Source organism: Carya illinoinensis, chromosome 4 (assembly GCF_018687715.1).
Source record: "Carya illinoinensis cultivar Pawnee chromosome 4, C.illinoinensisPawnee_v1, whole genome shotgun sequence".
Taxonomy (NCBI): Eukaryota; Viridiplantae; Streptophyta; class Magnoliopsida; order Fagales; family Juglandaceae; genus Carya; species Carya illinoinensis.
Genome location: NC_056755.1, coordinates 10,592,494 through 10,607,107, shown reverse-complemented (window position 1 = coordinate 10,607,107; position 14,614 = coordinate 10,592,494). Strand labels below are relative to the sequence as shown.

The 14,614-nt window shown below is 35.4% G+C and overlaps 2 protein-coding genes across 9 annotated transcripts; one reads left to right on the top strand and one right to left on the bottom strand.

Moving 5' to 3' along the window:
* Positions 1–321: 321 nt before the first annotated feature.
* On the top strand, positions 322–8,253 carry LOC122307708 (4-alpha-glucanotransferase, chloroplastic/amyloplastic). 2 transcript variants are annotated; one of them, XM_043120759.1, is made up of 16 exons: positions 322–751; positions 975–1,037; positions 1,920–2,008; positions 2,097–2,157; positions 2,925–3,003; positions 3,598–3,734; positions 3,842–4,000; positions 4,103–4,179; positions 4,926–5,065; positions 5,141–5,172; positions 5,257–5,331; positions 6,233–6,305; positions 6,417–6,505; positions 7,159–7,203; positions 7,310–7,462; positions 7,937–8,253. In XM_043120759.1, the coding sequence occupies exons 1-16, from the start codon at positions 386–388 to the stop codon at positions 8,039–8,041; spliced, it is 1,743 nt and encodes a 580-aa protein (XP_042976693.1). In that variant the 5' UTR covers positions 322–385; the 3' UTR covers positions 8,042–8,253. The 2 variants fall into 2 exon arrangements, with proteins under 2 accessions (XP_042976693.1, XP_042976694.1); XM_043120760.1 differs by lacking the exon at positions 1,920–2,008 and having other exon boundaries at positions 441–751.
* Positions 8,254–9,063: 810 nt separating this feature from the next.
* LOC122306305 lies at positions 9,064–13,971 on the bottom strand. 7 transcript variants are annotated; one of them, XM_043118736.1, is made up of 10 exons: positions 13,710–13,968; positions 13,029–13,203; positions 12,864–12,938; positions 12,279–12,347; positions 10,709–10,785; positions 10,460–10,548; positions 10,242–10,371; positions 9,779–9,869; positions 9,616–9,681; positions 9,064–9,486 (listed from the first exon to the last, which is right to left on the bottom strand). In XM_043118736.1, the coding sequence occupies exons 2-10, from the start codon at positions 13,161–13,163 to the stop codon at positions 9,367–9,369; spliced, it is 852 nt and encodes a 283-aa protein (XP_042974670.1). In that variant the 5' UTR covers positions 13,164–13,203; positions 13,710–13,968; the 3' UTR covers positions 9,064–9,366. The 7 variants fall into 7 exon arrangements, 6 of the variants coding, with proteins under 6 accessions (XP_042974670.1, XP_042974674.1, XP_042974671.1 ...); XM_043118740.1 differs by having other exon boundaries at positions 13,016–13,203; positions 13,710–13,967; XM_043118737.1 differs by having other exon boundaries at positions 13,071–13,203; positions 13,710–13,967.
* Between the last annotated feature and the right edge of the window lie 643 nt (positions 13,972–14,614).

The following is a 14,614-nucleotide window of genomic DNA, read 5'->3' as shown; positions in this document are numbered from 1 at the left end:
TTTAACCTTCCCGATGGACACTTTCAATGGAGAGTATTGATGAATCTAACAGCACTCATAATATAATGAGTTGCACACGTATATATATATATTTATTGAATATAAAATAATTATAAAATATTAATATTAATAAATAAGCTTGTAAATTTATTTTTTAACAAAATTATTGTTAAAAATTAATAATTAAAATTTAAAGGGTAATTTTATTTTATTATAATAAAATAAAAAATGATAAATTAGCATATAAATTTTTTTAATTATATTTTTTAATCTAAAATAAAAGCAACTCCACTCTCCGGCGATTCGTCACGTGCATTACTTGATTGCCGCAGCTTCCTTATTAGCACTTCTCGGTGCTCACACTTACCTTCCGTCTGTCTCGTAAATGGCTATTCCAAGCTACCTCTCACTCTTGTCCTCATCTCCCTTTCCCAAGCTCTACAGCTACTCTTCACTCTCCCCAGTTCCCACATCGATCTCTTTCCTCTCATCCATGTCGGAATTCAGACCCAAACCAAGCACTCCTCCGCTACACAGTGCCTGCTCCGTTTCGAATCCCGACTCAGTAGGCGAAGATTTGCCTCTTGACTATGGGGATTGGTTCCCGAAACGGGACCCGAGCGATCGTAGAAGAGCCGGTGTCCTGCTCCATCCGACGTCCCTCAGAGGACCTCATGGGATCGGTGATTTTGGAGACGAGGCGTTTCGTTTCGTCGACTGGCTTTATGATACTGGCTGCTCCGTCTGGCAGGTCCGTCTCTTCGCGCTCCGTTTGGTTGCCTAGAAAGGAAAACCTAAGTTCGGAGATGGTTGCAGTTTCTTTTTTATAATGATTCATTGGGTGCGTGATATAATTGAACGAAAGAAACACAAGGAAGATTTTTGGATCATACTCAATCTGTACTTGCTGAACAAAAGAAAATAGATGCACGGGAAAATTGAACTTTTTTCCCATTTATTTTTCGTGTGTGCAGGTTCTTCCTCTTGTTCCTCCAGGAAGGAAGGCTAATGAAGAGGGATCGCCCTACTCCGGCCAGGTGACTGCTCATTTTAATAACTCAACTGCTCTGTGGCATTCTCTTCTTTCTTTTCGTGGGAGGATCCGCTTTTTAAGAATATTGTAAAAATCACGTTTTAGGCCCCAAATTATAAATATAATTAATTTTAATCTCACCCACCGTATTATTAATTTAATTATTCAATCCGATTATCGACCTAGATACTGCAAAATGTTAAACCCATATTTAATAAAGTAATAATATTTGCAGTTGTGGTTGTAAGTGCCGCTCAATCTTTTTGAAAAAAGTGAATTAATACAAGACCTATATGAAAAAAAAATTCATTTTTTTAATCGTGAATCCTATTTGTTTTTAAAGCAATTGTGCAGTATTTGCACACTCTACGATTGTACGTAGTATTTCCCATTTAACAATCAAGATGAAGATTTTATAACGGAGTGAAAAACCTTTTATTTTTTTATAAGTAAGAAAGAAATATATTAGATCATGAAAAAGGGCAAGGCCCGAGTATGCAGGGGGTATACAAAGAGCCTAGCTACAAGCTAAGAGCTGCGAAGAGCAGCATAGAGTTCATTGAAAGAAGTGCTATTCAATACAACGCTCCTTGTCCTCAAAACAGCAACTTTTCATTTCGTTCCAAGTGCACCACATTAGACAAAGGTTTTCAAATGGTAAAACCACTTTGGGGCACCTAATCCAAAGTATCCACTTCAGAAAACTTATGTTACAAATAGTTGTCACATATATTTGTACTTCCAGTTACTATAATTATCTTAAAAGTTAAAACTTTACCATGTATTTTACTCGATCACAATTTATGCTTGTACACACTTTTTTTTTTTGTGTTTTGTGATTTTTATATGATTGTTGGCTATCTGTCCTTGATGGAATTACTTTTAGGATGCAAATTGTGGTAACACTCTCTTGATATCTCTCGAAGAGCTTGTTAAGGATGGTCTGTTGATGGAGGAGGAGTTACCAAAACCATTGTGAGGACTTATAAATCAGGAGTGCACCATGACATTAAGCTATGATTCTTCATTCATATGTTTGTCTTATTCTTTTCCATTCATGCAGTGATGCGGACAGTGTAAACTTCTCTACTGTTGCTGACCTAAAGGATCCTCTGATAGCTAAGGTACATTATCTAAAGCAATATCGGGGCTACTTTTTTTATTTTGTCATGTGAGTCAGAAATCGTACTGAGTCAATGACTTGAACTTTCAACCGAACACTTGCTGCAGAATCTGTATAATAAACTATTACACTGATATGTTGGCTTAGCCTATATTTAACAAAATTCCTATTTACTGATAAATAAAAAAAACTACTACACACAATATTATTCTGTAAGTGCTATGTGCACTTTATATAGTTTCGTACCATTATCGGTTTACAACCTAAGCAGCATTACCTCTCCCATACCATCGTAATTACTACCCAGCTGCTTCTTCAACTACATTCACTACCATTCCCACATGAGTAGCAACACCATAGTATGATAATCACCAATCAAAACTCCTCAGAACCATCACTACTGCAATCCAAGTTTGAAGTAATTTGTCCAATATGACAAATACCTCCTTTCATTTGTTCACAGTTCATGAGCAGCGTGTCTGCCTATCTGTTAGTTGTGTTTGAGAAGTTTTGATGGAAAGAGGGCAGAGATATTGGAGGTAGTGAGACCCAGATACTGTGTTTGAAGAGACAAAGAAAGAGTACAAGTGTGTTTAAACTTCAAAAATAAAACGGAAAGGGGAATGTTAAATCTCTTCAATAGTATATTCTCTGATCTATAATATTGAAATTGAATTAAATAAAAGGGATTTTTATTTTAGTCTTGTATCCAGTTTTCATCTGGATACTAAAATGCTAATAATTTTGGTCACCTTTTTTTTTTCTTAGGCTGCTGAGAGGCTTGTTTTGAGTGAAGGTGAGCTTAAGAGTCAGCTTGAGGCTTTCCGCAGAGACCCTAATATATCCAGTAAGGTTTTCTCACTTTTTTTATTCCTGCTGACCATATCATACACATGGTTTTCTAGTATAATTAATCCCACCAACTTCCATCTGCATCTGGTGGTTTTCTACTTAAATGACTACTGCAACTCTGGTCTTGTAAATACAACAGTTTAGGCAGCAAATTGATATTCTTACCATATTCTCTCATATTTAGAGTTATTAGTTGACTTGAGCTATACCATGAACCATTGTAATTGATGGACGATGAAATGTCTGGAAGGCCAATTAAAATGACTTTTTTTTTGTCCTTTTTTGTTTAGGATCCCCTTTTTTGTTTTGTTATGCTTTGTCCTTTTCTTTTTAAGGAGTGTGTTTCAATTGATATGCAATGACTTCTTCCCCATTTGTTGATGTTAAGTTCAATAAACCATAAACATATATTTTAAAATTTAGGTTGCATGGGAGTAATTAACTTACCGGGAGATTTTCTATCATAAGGTAGCGGGTCTCATTCGAGTCTAGTTTCTGGTTGAATTAGCCTCCGAGAGCTGTCTGTACTTTGTGGACCCTAATCACAATATCCTTTCTTATGTATGTCATGTTATTTAAATTTTGGTAGGCTGGCTTGAAGATGCAGCTTATTTTGCTGCTATTGACAACAGTATAAATGCTTTCAGTTGGTATGAGTGGCCTGAACCCATAAAGAATCGCCATCTTGCAGCCTTGGAAAATATTTACCAAAGCAAAAAGGATTTCGTAAGATCCAGATAAAATATTTTATTATATTATTGGCTTATAACTTCTTAAGCATCCTTCTTGATGCCAAGAACCCTCATACAAGCTCATGGTTTTTTTGTTTTCAGATAGATAATTTCATTGCCCAACAGTTCTTATTCCAACGGCAATGGCAAAAGGTTCGCAGTTATGCCCAGATGAAGGGAATCAGCATAATGGGTGACATGCCCATTTATGTAGGTTACCACAGTGCAGATGTTTGGGCAAATAAGAAACATTTTTTGCTGGTGAGTAGGTCCTTAATGAATCATGGGAATTGTGAATGTTGAAACATGCTTTTGCAGCATCCTATCCTAGTGTAAAATACTGAATATTTATTTGTCGAACAGAACAGGAATGGTTTTCCACATCTAGTTAGTGGTGTTCCCCCTGATGCATTCAGTGCAACCGGTCAGCTATGGGGCAGGTTCATGCTACACTTGACTCTGCCATGAAATCATTTATTCACATAAAATTAATTGTTCTTGGACTTTATTTTTTGAAGACATCTATGTACGAATGGTAAGGTCAGCAGTCTAGTTTGACAGGGAATAAGTTCCTTATTTCATGGCGATATCTCAACCTACTGCACATGATGATTGCTTTGTACATTTGTTTTCCATAAAAATTTTCCTTTACTTTCTTTCCTACATATTCTGCGTTGATTTGTTCTTTTTGATTGGGGAAGTAGTTCTTACTTGACTATGGAATTTGTATTTGTCATTTCAACCACCTTGACCATGTTCTGTCCAGAATTGCTCACTGAACACAAGGAAATATACTGGGTTTTGCCACCAATTCCTATTCAACTATATATGTTTTATTTTGTAACGCCCCAATGAAAGGCCCAAACCACATGGCCTATACTCTAAAAGGACTAGTCAATGATACAATTGAAGTCCTATTGGAACCTTATAAAGAGCAAGAACTTCTCATTTCCAAGCAATGTGGGATCCCATTTACCACCTACCATCAATCTTATCATATGGGGATATCACATATTTTGATATCTTTTGCAGCCTAATCTTCATTGTAACTCATGTTTACTCTGATTACCCTTACATTATACTTGATCCTTTAATCCTTTTGTACTTTGCTTTCTATATTTTTCAGCTTATTTCTTAACAAAATTAATTTTCAGCGTATTGATTAACTTCACTTCTGATTTAAAAGCCCTTTGTATGATTGGAAAGCCATGGAAAGAGATGGATTTTCATGGTGGATACGCCGCATACGACGTGCGCAGGATCTTTATGATGAATTTAGGATAGACCACTTTAGAGGGTTTGCTGGCTTTTGGGCAGTCCCTTCTGGTGAGAGAATTTTATATTATGTTTGGCTGATTGTTGTTTGTGTATGTTATTCTAATGCATTGCATTACTGTGCAGAAGCAAAAGTTGCAATGGTTGGAAGATGGAAGGTTTGTTTTTTGCAATTCAGAGCTAATTATAATTTCTCTTGAGTTATCCCATTCTCCACTCCAGATGTTATTTTGTGACAGTAGGTGGGACCTGGAAAATCCTTATTTGATGCAATCTCCAGAGGAGTTGGGAAGATTAATATAATAGCAGAAGATTTGGTATGTTTGTTTGGATACATTTCAAAAAGAACTTATTTCTTCACCATCTTTTTTCCTTGATGTTGATATATGGCCCAGTGGCTCTGGTGGCATCATATTATGTGCTAACAATCATTGGAGTATAAAATCCTCTGTTGCAGAGGCCCAATTTTAGCAATTTTAGAACAAATTATGTCGTTGATGCGATAATATATCAACTTGAATAGGCGACCTAGATAGGTTTTATCTCTTGTATACCTCATTGTGTACTTGGGCTATGCCTATTCTTATTAATACTATCGTTTACTTATAAAATATATATATATATATATCAACTTGAATAAAGTGACACTTTGAAAGCTGTAATGTTTGTCATTTTTTTTTTTTTGGGGGGGGGGGGGGGGGGGGGGGGGGATCTGTAGCATGTATGTAAGATATTTTCAGATTTTCCAACTAGCGAAGCCCCCCCCCCCCCTTCCCCCCCTCTTTTTCCCTGGCTTCTCCATTTCTTATGGTCTATTGCACAATTTTGGTAGGAAAATAATGTGGAAGTGAATGTGTGTGTGTGTGTGTGTGTAGTGCTATGATTATTGTATTAACAGTTGAGCTCAACTGAGCATATTGTTCTTGTTCAGACTTCTGCACATACACAGTCAATCAAACGTGTCATGGTCGTGCTGCTCCCTTGTTTTGTTTTATAGCATCATATGGTCATGATACTTAGAACATTCATTCTTGAACATGTTTAAATACTTTTAGAACATTCACTAGGGTTTGAACATGTTTAAGTACTCTGTTGTTTGGTACTGTCAATGGTTATTGTGAAGATTACAGCATGTGGCTTTTGCAAAGGAAGCATCCTGCTTAACATATCTATTGATTTTGTTTCATATTTCTCATATCCTGTACTGTTGTGCGACAGGGAGTTATCACAAAGGATGTAGTCCAGCTTAGGAAATCCATTGGGGCTCCTGGAATGGCTGTCCTCCAGTTTGGTAGTAAATTATTTTTATTTATAGTACATTTGCCTTTTAAATGACTGTGCTTGTGACAGGCCTTGAATTTTATGTGGTGTAATTTGTTGTCTTTTCTGTTTTATGGTCCAGGTTTTGGAAGTGATGCTGATAACCCTCACTTGCCTCATAATCATGAACGCAATCAAGTGGTGTACACTGGAACTCATGATAATGACACAGTAAGATTCTTCCATGCTATCGACTTCTTTTGGTTTGTTGCTGGATTTGTCTTCTTAGTTGGGGAAAATAGGAAAATGTTTCACATGGTATTATATAACATACCGGTTTGTGCTTGCATAATCTTTGAGACCTTTAGGCCTGGTTTTGTTTCCCAAACCTTTGAAACCATCTCATCTCATCTTATCTTATCTCAACATCCAAAGTCCATTTAAACACAAACATTTTTAATTTCAAATTTTCAACTTTTTTTACAACTCTTCCGAACTTCTAAACAAAACACAAACAACTATTCAACCTTTTCAAATCCCAAAACAAAAATAATAATAAAAAACATATTCCAACCCTCTTTTAACTTTAGAATTTTTTTATTCAACTTTTCTTCTCTCATTTCCCAAAACCCCATAAAAGTCTTAACTCAAACCATTTCATTATTATTTCCGAATTATCTCACTACTATTCACATATTTATCATCTCATCTCATTTTATCCGTGTAACTAGACGAGGCCTTACTGCTCTTTGATCCATCACATATTTTTGGGCTTGTGAATTATATCTCTGGCAGATTTATTCCAGTTCTGTGGTTCTGATTTCGGACTTTTCTTTTTTGAAATTTTAATGGAGCCTAATAACTGTTGTTCGTGTGTTTTATAGATCCGAGGTTGGTGGGACGTTTTGAAGCAAGAAGAGAAGTCCAATGTGTGTGGTTTCTTATTGTGCTAATCCCTCAACACCTGAAATTTCAAATGTACTTGAACAGTTTCGCTTCAGCTAGTATTCTTATGTAATTTGATTGTCATCTCAGGTACTGAACTATCTCCCAATTACGGAGGAAGATCATATCTCATGGGCTCTTATCCAGTCTGCGTTATCTTCAGTGGCCAAAACTGCAATCATACCCATGCAAGATGTTCTGGGGCTAGGGAACTATGCTAGGATGAATATTCCTGCCACTCAGGTAAAGTATTGCTAAAACCGATTAAGAAGATACGGGTAGCGTGCAGCTTTTTTTTTTGAACCAGAAGGGGTTGATGGCAGATAATGTAACCTAAACCACAAAAGGGGATAAAATGTTGCAAGCTCCTAGGCCATCGAATCTCCCAAATCATATTTTTCCTCCGATCAGGAGATCATATGATCTAGCCGAGTCTATAAACTTGAACTAGAAGTCTTTATGCCCATCCTGTTTATAGATAACACGAGCAGTGGCACCTTCGAATTGCGTATATGCTCAGTTAGAATCTAGGAGCCCTTCGAGAACGCCAAGGAGCCCTTTTCTTCTTACTGTTTGGGTCATAGATCTAACATTTCCTTTTCTAATATAAGCTACAGCTTTTTGGCAATTATTTGTGTTGACCTGGAATTCAGTTATTTATCTTCTAATTAAAATTTCATGCTGTGCATATGTATAATTTCTTTATTCTGAACGTAGTTTGGAAATTGGAGTTGGAGGTTGCCTAGTTCATCAAGCTTCGATAACCTGGAGCCTGAAGCAATGAAACTGAGGAATATGCTTTCTATGTACGGCCGACTGTAATACTTACATAAAATGTATGGCCGAGTGTAATATCATCGATGCTGAGATTTCTTTAAGCGGCTACAACTCGACCCCCCCGGGGGTTCGCCATCCATCTTTTTATTTTATTTTTATTTTGTAGTAGAACTACGTATATACAGTATACCATGTATCATAAATAAACTTGGTATAACTCGAAATAAGACTTATGAACAAATCTGGTTTTTTCTTTATTTCTTTATTTGTTGATTTCATCTATTGATTAGCCAGTGATCAAGTAAGATAGCATCAAATTCATCTCCTGTTTCAAAACCTGTCTTTCCAGCCAAAAACTATATAGAGAGGCTAAGTTTGGGTGTAGAGATGAGTTGAGTTTTTTATTAATAATAGTAAGTTGAAATGATGAAGTGAATTTTGTGAAGTCTACCTAAGATGAGTTTAGATATTTTTATAGAAAGTTTAAAAAAATTGTGGGTCCCGTGTAAAGAGAGGTGTTGAGTTGAAAAATATTATGGATTTCACATGTAAAAAGGCTTTGGGTTGAGTGATATTTAATAATTTAAAAATTGTGTTTAGATATTAGACTAAACGTAAATTATATAACTTACTAAAATGGATCCATGTTCCTAAGGAAGCTTTTATTGTAAGGAAACAAATTGTTGTTGAAGTCAATCTCTCATAGCTTCGTGTATGTGACGCATATGGTTTTAATTAAAACATAATATTGTAGTGGGGTCAATATGCACAAGTATTTGTACAAGTGTTTGGTTTTTTTATAGTGAGTAATACTACAAACAATCTTAAGATATATAAGTCTCGTATACTTTCTTTTTTTCTTTTTTTTAAAAAGAGAGATGGAGTTCACTATTTAAAAATATTTTTTGATGTAGATCCTATATTTACCTATTTTTTTCCAAAGAAGTTCGCAAAATTTACATATTCTAATATTACAAATATCATTTCTCGGTAAGAAAATTCTGACGTTCTAAACACTGAATGGAATAGAGCGACCCTACAGCCGCATGAATGGATTCAAGACCATATAACAGCAATAACCAAGAGGATATATATATATGTGATATTTATTATTATATAAATACCATATATATAATTATTAATTAATTACATATGGGTAAAAAACTTCAGCAATGGTTGTTCATGCTAAATTAATTACATATAGATATAGGGAACAAATATTTAGTAGCCTAGCAGGCAAAGGTACTCTTGAAAACCATCTACATCGCTTCCATTGCAAAAATGACTTGAGGCCAGGAATGATGAAAAGCTACATGTTTGGAAGTTCAAGTATGATGCAAAAAATAATCTTCACGAAGATTCTGATCTAACTATGAAGCTTTTTCAATGGCCTCAATGCATTCCAATACAGTTGCCTTCTTTGACATTGCTGAGATTAAGGCATCATGAATCACCTTGTTATTTTTTATGAGGGATCCTGCAAACAAAACCTGCAGTGTTTTCCCCCAACATCAGATTCTACTATCTAAGTGCATAAAAGATTGCCTATATAACTGTTTCCTGATAATAACCATCTAAAACTTCAGTGAACCTGGATACAAATCATGTTAGGAACTTACAGCCCATCTAGTGAGATTCTGTTGCTGTTCTTTGCTAAGCTGTGGCTTGCTTCTGTTAATAAATCTCTATAGAAAACACAAAAAGAAAAGTAAATTTATGACCATCAATCACCAACTGTTTCAGAACATAAAAACTCAGTCTTAGACAAATTTGGATATACACCTGCAGAGTGAAAAGATCAGCTGATTGACCAACCACTTTGTCATATTTCAGACCTTCGGCTGCCAGTCCAGCCATTGCTACCACTGCCAACCTGAGAAAGCCATGGCAGTTTATTTCCCCTACACCGGTCATATATAAGACAATTCAACATTATACGAATCTACAAGAATGTCTCCCCTTCTGTTGACAGTAGTTTCTTAGCATTTCCTTTTATGCAATATCTCTTGGCAGACTAATGCAAACCTTCAATACATATTTCAATACAGTGGAGTGTTTAGTGAGCTTCTTCTCAAACGTTGAATGATAAAGTGATGGCATATTTAATTATCCACTGTCGTATAGCTTGCATAAAAAACCTACAAACTTAGAACTTATGACATTATTAAGCAGTGATGTAGTTTAAAAACGCATCCCAAAATTTTTGGAGAAGGGTAAGAGACTCGCAGAAACTGTATGTGGATACCTGTCTAGTTCCTTGGAATCAAGCTGCCCACTGTATATCAGCTTTTCCAGCCTTTCATCAATGAGATTGACATGCTCTTTTCCAATATCCAGTGAATAGCCCAGAATGGGAAGGCCAATTAAATAAGCAACTAAAAAGTTTATGGAGAACATTATTTCGTCAGAATTGATCAATTAGGTGCCTTTTATCTTTGGCATGGGCATTAATGCAGAGAGTACCTAAAAAATGAGCTGCTTCATGACTGGTAATCCTCTCTTGATAATCAGGAAAAAATGATGAAAAGCCACCAATAGCAGCCTGAAGAAGCCTACAACGTAGATTAGAGCAGCATTTATAAATGCAAAATCCCTGAGTTGTACACTAACTCTCAGCTACAAAAAGTAATATCTTGAGGACTTCACCCAAATTAAAATTTACATAGAATATTTAAGAAATAAAAATTATAATCCTCTAGAGCTATTTCTTACCCAGGAGAAGTGCTTCCCACAGCCAAAACAACTAAAGATATGCTTCCAATCAAGTAAGGCACGAAGAAACCCCAGTCCTACGAATGGTAGGAACAAAAGATATCAGCACGGACTCTTCAATATTTTCCCAGCGATTTATTACAAAGTCAATGCATCCAAAATCTTATAGCTCCAACCAAAACACAATCACATGAAAAGATCTCCATGATGGGCATGAAAAGAGAACCCTTTTTTTTTTTTTATTGGCACCGGGTGTCTGGAACAGTGTCCCGACTAATCCCAGGGGTGCACAGGCCCTCGGCAAGGAGTTTCCTTCAAGTGCACCTCAGGTAATTCAGGGGAAAAATGCTCCAATCCGATGGCCCCTAGAAATTGTTTGCACCCAAGGGGATTTGAACCTTAGAACTAGAGAGAGCATACCCCCAAGCCCAAGGCCTTTACCACTTGAGCCACAAGGGGTTATGAAAAGAGAACTTACATAAACCATAGGAAGGATTCGTTTGAATGTGCTATCAGTTGAAACATAATATGTACTGAATTAATGTAATAACAAATATATTCAAAGACTCATACAAAGATGCACATGCAAAGAGACTCCCTTGCATTTAATGTCCTAAATTTACTTCCTAAATATTGGTCACAAAACTGGAAAAGTCATACTTGAGGGGTTGCAGGACAGTAATTAAAAAAAAAAAACAAAAAAAAGGGTGCAGCTCTCTAGTTCACTTTGATTTCTTATTCTTTGTCTAGGCATGTGGAGGGTTTTTGTTGCTTTTCAGGGTTTTCCCTCCTTGTGGATATCGCTTCTAATTATTCTAAAGGCATATAGGAGTTGATAGTTATAGTTTAAAAGAAAAAAATTCTAGCAATTGTGGCTCACATCTACATGCAAAATTCTAAATAATTCTTAATACCCTGTTGGGAATATTCTTAAAATAGCTGAAGAGGAAGGAAAATTATTTCATGAATCTATACTAATTGTGCTTGTGTAAATAATAAATATATTAACTTCATTCTCTAGTGAAGATCTTAAACAAATTGAGAGAGGTTGAAGTATGTGAGCAGTCAGATCACGTATAGAGATTTTCTCTCATAGACGTTTCTTGGTTGCCTATTTGTCTGAACTTTCTACATAGTTTCACATGTCCACAATTTATGTAGAACAAGATTTCAACAAATATAAGAGGCTATTTTCCCAAATTCATTATTCTCCCGAAAAAAGAAATAGGAAGTGAAAGAATCTAAATACCAGTTCTGATATGATTTGTAGCCCAAGCAGAAATGAAGTGAGATTTTTTTTTTTTATAGGTAATCAAGAAGTTTTATTCATAGAAGTAAGCAAAGGAAGTGAGAAATTATTTCTATTGTTGTGACTCAATTAGCAAGAAATATTCAACTTTCTTTCTTGATGAGCATTTTGCCCTTTCATATCGATGAATGAGAAGAGGCTGCTTGAATCTAACAATGCAACTTGATACAAGACGAATATGCCCTCTCAATCATATTGTTTAAGATCATTTAAGTTACAGGGGGGTATACATAACAGGCAAAGGGATATAATCAAATTTACCCCAGGAAGCTGACCAGCAAGAACGCCTAAAAATCCTGTTGTGCCGACCACAGTGAAAAGGAAAGCCGCCTGTATCATTGAAAGATTTCAATTTTATGAACAGCAGCTTGAACCAATTCTTTTGCCATGCAAAGAATAAGAATTGGAATGAAAGAGCACCCAAAGTTTCAGGAAATTTAATAACTTTATATCACCACCTCAAAGAAGTCCCATTGGCTATGGGTATGAAAATGGTAGGAATTAAAGAAAAGATCAAAATATTGAAAATAAAAATTTGAAACCGATAAAAATAGTCAAGAATTTCTCTTCATTAGAACACTTGGATTGACGCCTTTTTAAGTTATGATTTTTTTTTATATATTAGAAAAGGTTGCAACATTTTTCAAATTAGTCTGTGCACACAAAAAAATTCCCATTCTTTTCAAATCTATCTGCTATGGATTGAAAACCAAACAGGTAAAAGCTATATACAGAGTACAAATCAACAACTAAAAAGAAAGAAAAAGATGTCTAGAATATAAATCTTTTGTTCACCCTATTGCAACAAGCACAACTATAGAGTGCTAGTGTTGGATATATACTTACATCATTTCTGACACTTGGGATTGCAAGGTTCTCGGCATTTTTCATTCCAAGGGTTGTCAATTCCCGAAGAGATGTCTGGTGCATGATGAGATGGTCAAACTATTTAATCTAACAAAGTAAGATAACAGGATGAACTCAAAGCAGTGATATACGTTATTCATATACATGTATGCATGGGTTTGAAGGTGTGGCTAATGTTTTGAGTACCACTTCCCAGAACTTCATACTTGTAATGGAGACTGACCATACGGCGGGAAACATATGGCTGAGAACTCCATCTCTTGGCCCAACCAACTTCATTCAGCTGATCGAGTGCCTCTTTAACGGCAGTGCTATCTTTCTACAGAAAATATAGATACGTCAATTGGAAACAGTTACAGGACTTAGTATGCCATATATTGTTTATATATACACATATATGTATAAACAATTAAACCTATAAAAGAGTTTCTCTGAATCGATAAGCACATCCAAGTGACCTAGCATGCCAATGTGCTTGGGTCTTTTGAGAAACAAATGGATACAGAATCGAGCCTTCTACAATGATAGACCATTCGTGTGGGGTATCAATCAGATTATCAGAACATGGAAAGAATGAAGGAAAAGACAATGAAAAAGCTACAAATCTCAGCAAGTCCAAGAAAAAGAATAACTCCAATAGAGTCAAAGAGGTTCCAAATCTAAGAACCAAATCAAATCCAAAGCAAACAACGAAAATTGGAAAATACATTTGATTGTAGACAGACTCAGCCAAACCATATATAGATAGCTTCACAGGCAAACATGACATGGAACTTAGACGCGAGAAACGTGTAGTGAAGTAACGAGACATATTCTCAAAAGAACCTTGGCAATGGCGGATTCGAGGCTCTTGAGGTCGACGCCAGGGGCAGCAGAAGAGGCTCTGATTCGCCATTTCTGGCGGATGATTTTGGAACATTTTGGGTAGAAAAGAAGTTCACTGGTGGCAGGCTTTGAGAGGGAAGCCATGGTTAACGACATTGTTGTGTTGTAACCTCTGAAACTCGGGGCACTGACACGATAAGGCTTGGTGCTTCGGGTTCACTGGTTTTGTTTGGCGCCACAACGACACCATGTGGATCACACGATATCCGACTTCCATTTCAATAAAGATTAGTCCTTTATTTCTTTAATTGCCTCTCCTCTTGTTTAAAAGTTTCAGTCAACTTTAGATCCAAATTAAAATTTACAGTTTTAGATAATAAAAATATTTTATCTAATTTTTTTTTATTTTATTATTATAAATATTTTAAATTTTTATATAAAATATAATAAATAATTTAATTTTTTTAAATCTTAAAATAAAAATAATATTAAAAAATAATATTTTATTAAATTTCTAACTATTATCTCAACTCACTATCCAAATATTACCTAAAACACTGTCAACAAATGAGATACAAAACTTTTAGATTTCACTATATAAAATATTGAAAAATCACATCGTTTATGGACAACATTTAATATTGTAGAAAATATTTAGATCGAGAAATTGTAAAAAAGAAATTCTCAATTCCTAATTATGATAGGAAATTCCACTATTAATGTCCTAAACTCGTGTGCAATATGGCTAACATGGTAGCTAGGAATCAAGTCTTTCTTCCTTTTTTTCAAAAAAAGATTAAGATATCAGGTGTATCAATGCAAATCATGTCAATGATGGGATACCATTTGATTGATGTCAAGTTCCCTGTCAGTTTGGATGTTGAGTTGAGTTGAGTTGAGATAAA

Excerpts from the sequence above, each read along its gene's own strand:
- LOC122307708 (XM_043120759.1), top strand. The coding sequence starts at position 386 with ATGGCTATTCCAAGCTACCTCTCACTCTTGTCCTCATCTCCCTTTCCC. Across the intron at positions 4,180-4,925 it reads ACCGGTCAGCTATGGGGCAG|CCCTTTGTATGATTGGAAAG; the intron begins GTTCATGCTACA and ends CTGATTTAAAAG. Across the intron at positions 5,332-6,232 it reads ATATAATAGCAGAAGATTTG|GGAGTTATCACAAAGGATGT; the intron begins GTATGTTTGTTT and ends GTTGTGCGACAG.
- LOC122306305 (XM_043118734.1), bottom strand. The coding sequence starts at position 13,865 with ATGTCGTTAACCATGGCTTCCCTCTCAAAGCCTGCCACCAGTGAACTT. Across the intron at positions 10,786-12,278 it reads TTGCTGGTCAGCTTCCTGGG|GACTGGGGTTTCTTCGTGCC; the intron begins GTAAATTTGATT and ends TACCATTCGTAG. Across the intron at positions 9,487-9,615 it reads AGAATCTCACTAGATGGGCT|GTTTTGTTTGCAGGATCCCT; the intron begins GTAAGTTCCTAA and ends AAAACACTGCAG.